Here is a 3,212-nt window from a genome sequence, read left to right on the forward strand (position 1 = left end):
CAGCTGAGTAATGATCTGAAACTGGTTGGGAAAAGAAAATAAATAGTTTGTGATAACGACAGAGTAAAAAATTCATAGTTCAGGATTCTGCTTTTTTGTCCTTTCATAACAATTAACACTCGATTGTTGTTCACAAAGTTACACGTCACTGTGCGTTTTTTTAAATACTGCATAATTCGAAGATTGGCTTTAAACTTGAGGCTTGTTTTTAGTAAATGTTTTGTTTAGTGCACCCTTTCAAATTAAAGATGTACATGTGACTTTTTAGAGAAAAGGGCAAAAAGCGTAATGTAAGAGTTATATTATTATGTGATGTGCAAAGACAGATTAATAAGTTTGTGCCGTTCATCTGCAGCTTCACAGCAGGAGCTGATCAAACACTCAGACCAACTGGAAACAAGATTTTATTCTGAAAATACATTAAGTCATGTAGCTGCAGACAGAACTACAATCTGATTCAAAGAGAAGAAGGCTCAATTCACTAAATAAACATAAAACTCTCTGTAAGGATCATCTATTGCCAGCAATTACTAAATACCTTATTATTATTATATCTATAATGCACTATTTGGGTCTTTACTGTATGAAAATATTTTAAAGTCTTGATAAATGACTTGAACGTTTGCACAAATGAGGAAGTATCACCTGTGGAAAAATACCTGCCTGAGCTTTAAACTAAAATAAAAAATGTTACTAGAACGTGAATTAAATGATAACTTTGCCAAAAACAGTGCCGCATTTAAGCTGTGCTGCCTTTTATGACATTATGTCCTAAACGTTAGCTCGTTTGGGGAATAAAAACAACAATAACTACATTTCCCAGTGTTCCGCGCTCCAGAAGTCCCGCCCCCTTCGTTTGAATGGCAAGTTGTTTGTTTCACTCGGACCAGCTGCTAACTATTCCAGTCGGAGAGCAAACATGGGCACCAGCGGGCTCCCGTTCAGGAGCTGCCGGAAGAAGAGCAGAAAACCACTTCCGCTTTCACATTGCTCCTTCAACATAAAGGCGCGAGGCCTAAGAGCGCAGACATTTGTTGTTTCACGTTTTTGGGGTTGACTTTCAAATTTAAGTTACTGGAGTTTGTATTTAAATGGCATAAACATTTGAGAAAGTGTCACTGTGGATTAAAAGTCCGTTCGTAATTTGAAAGTTTTGATACAACAAAACTTCGGTAAAATAAAATAAAAAGTCACTTTGTTTTTATGTGTTCAAACTTACCGAACCTACCGATGCAAAGTGTTACTCTGTTACCCAGAGATACTTTTAGCATTTCTTTTTATGTTCCGTTACTACATCTTTAAGATAATCATCTCGTATTGGAACAAAGTCCATGCTCAATAATCCAGGAATACGATCCAACATTTTTCAGTCAGGTCATCTGGACAGTTTCTTTTTTTTTTTTTAATTTTGTGCTGAAACTGTCCAGATGACCTGACTGAAAAATGTTGGATCGTATTCCTGGATTATTGAGCATGGACTTTGTTGTTTTCAACCAGTTTGACACGACTGTCAACAAGGAAGAGGGCCGGCAATGGAGGAGGGGGCGTACCAAAGAGACCATCTTATCACAAGCAGAACTGGTTTGTTCCACTTTGGAGAAAGCTGTTGGAGGAAGAATCAGTTTTGTTGAGTGTTTCCTTGACTGATGAAGCCTTCCGGACCGAAGGCGAAACGTTTCAGCACAAAAAAAAAGAAACTTTCCAGATGACCTGACTGAAAAATGTTGCATCTCATATTGGGTTAGTTCATTTATTTATCTATTTTTACTTGCATCCTATTTTGGCTTTATTGCTATATTTTGCATTATATTTGTGTATCATTTTAATCCATTTTTTTTTGTTGTTGTTGTTTTCGTTTTTGTGACTGCGTCATTTCAATTTGTGTTGCATTTTGTTCTTATGGTAATTTTACAAAGTTTTAAAATCAATTTATGATTATTTTGTATTGTACCTTTTGGTTCGGGCAGGTGGGTAAAAATTTGGCTTTTTAGTTTATTGTTCAGAGCCGGTTATTTGCCTCTTCATGCAGACGATTGGCTTTTAGTTTGGAAAAATTGACTTTGGTTCGCATCCTGAAACATTTGGCAACTCACAGGAACTGGGCTGTTGCTAGGCAACCAGAAATCGCCTTGAAAGTTAGCAACGGCTAGTTAGCTACCTTGCTAACAGAGTTGTAGCAATATTTATAATAACATTCGAACATGGTTAATAAAGTAGTGAAGATTCTGGAAATGTTTTAAATTGTACATTTAGAGTAAAATACCAATATTTTGTCAATAATGGATCTGTACCTTTGGTTTATGCTAATTAACGTTTGCTAGCAGTGTGTGCTAATTAGTGAGTGTATATTTAAGTTGCAGACCTCTGCTAACGTACTCTCTTAATTAAGTAAAGAGGAACAAGTTAAGTCTAATAAGTCTAAAATAAACCTGCATGGTGTTTTTGTATTTTACCAGCTTTAAAGGTATGCTAGCTACATGTTTATGATTCTTTGGGTTTTATTCTGAAAACCCTCGAGCGGAAGCGAACGGGGTTCGGTCGTGCGCTTGACTGCAGGTCCGGGTTTTACCTCCTTTGCTTTCTTTATTCCTCCCTGCCTCCCCGTTTCTTTCTCTGTTTAATGCGCCCCGGCCTGCCGTATGTGTGTATTTATTTATTTATGCATTCTTTTTGAAAGTATTTAGCTATTTTCTTTCTTTTGGTTATATTTTAGTCGTTCCTCAAATGAGAAGACGTAAAAGATGGAGCTCCACATTTTAGAGCATAGCTTGAAAGTGGCGAGTATAGAAAAGGAGGGGATCCAGATTTGCACTCACGGACTGATAAAACTCGCCTTCTTGGCCTCCAAAACAAGGTATGGAAGTTGTCGGACGTGATGTGAGAACAAAAGTGTTTTGGAAGTGTTTCCTGCTGCTGTTAGCGCCGGGCTGCAGCATCAAGAGCTGGTTATTGTTCCTGCTCATCCAGAGCCCGGTCTCGTTGTTGGGAGACCCGACCAGCCGGTGGTTTTCCTCCGCAGCCTGTTTTCTGCTGTCACCGAGATATTTCTGAGCGGAAACTGGAGCAAACAGCTGAGGACTTTCACTGCGAGTCTGAAATCTGGCTATTTGCTGTCAGCCAGCAGGAGGAAACTTTGTTCACCCTGCAGCTCTTTCAGCTGCTGCAGCTGCTGACAGCAGGCCTTCAGCTGCTGCTGACAGCAGGCCTTCAGC

General features: G+C 38.8%; 1 protein-coding gene across 1 annotated transcript in view; it reads left to right on the forward strand.

Annotated features, from left to right (window-relative positions):
- Positions 1 to 2,535: 2,535 nt before the first annotated feature.
- Positions 2,536 to 3,212, forward strand: part of castor2 (cytosolic arginine sensor for mTORC1 subunit 2) — a 17,432-nt gene continuing 16,755 nt past the window's right edge. Inside the window, exon 1 of the mRNA XM_037687241.1 lies at positions 2,536 to 2,854. Coding sequence (XP_037543169.1) covers positions 2,742 to 2,854 — 113 coding nt within the window. The 5' untranslated portion in view covers positions 2,536 to 2,741. The remainder of the gene's footprint in view (positions 2,855 to 3,212) is intronic.

Source organism: Nematolebias whitei, chromosome 14, assembly GCF_014905685.2.
Source record: "Nematolebias whitei isolate Nwh7 chromosome 14, NemWhi1, whole genome shotgun sequence".
Classification (NCBI taxonomy): Eukaryota; Metazoa; Chordata; class Actinopteri; order Cyprinodontiformes; family Rivulidae; genus Nematolebias; species Nematolebias whitei.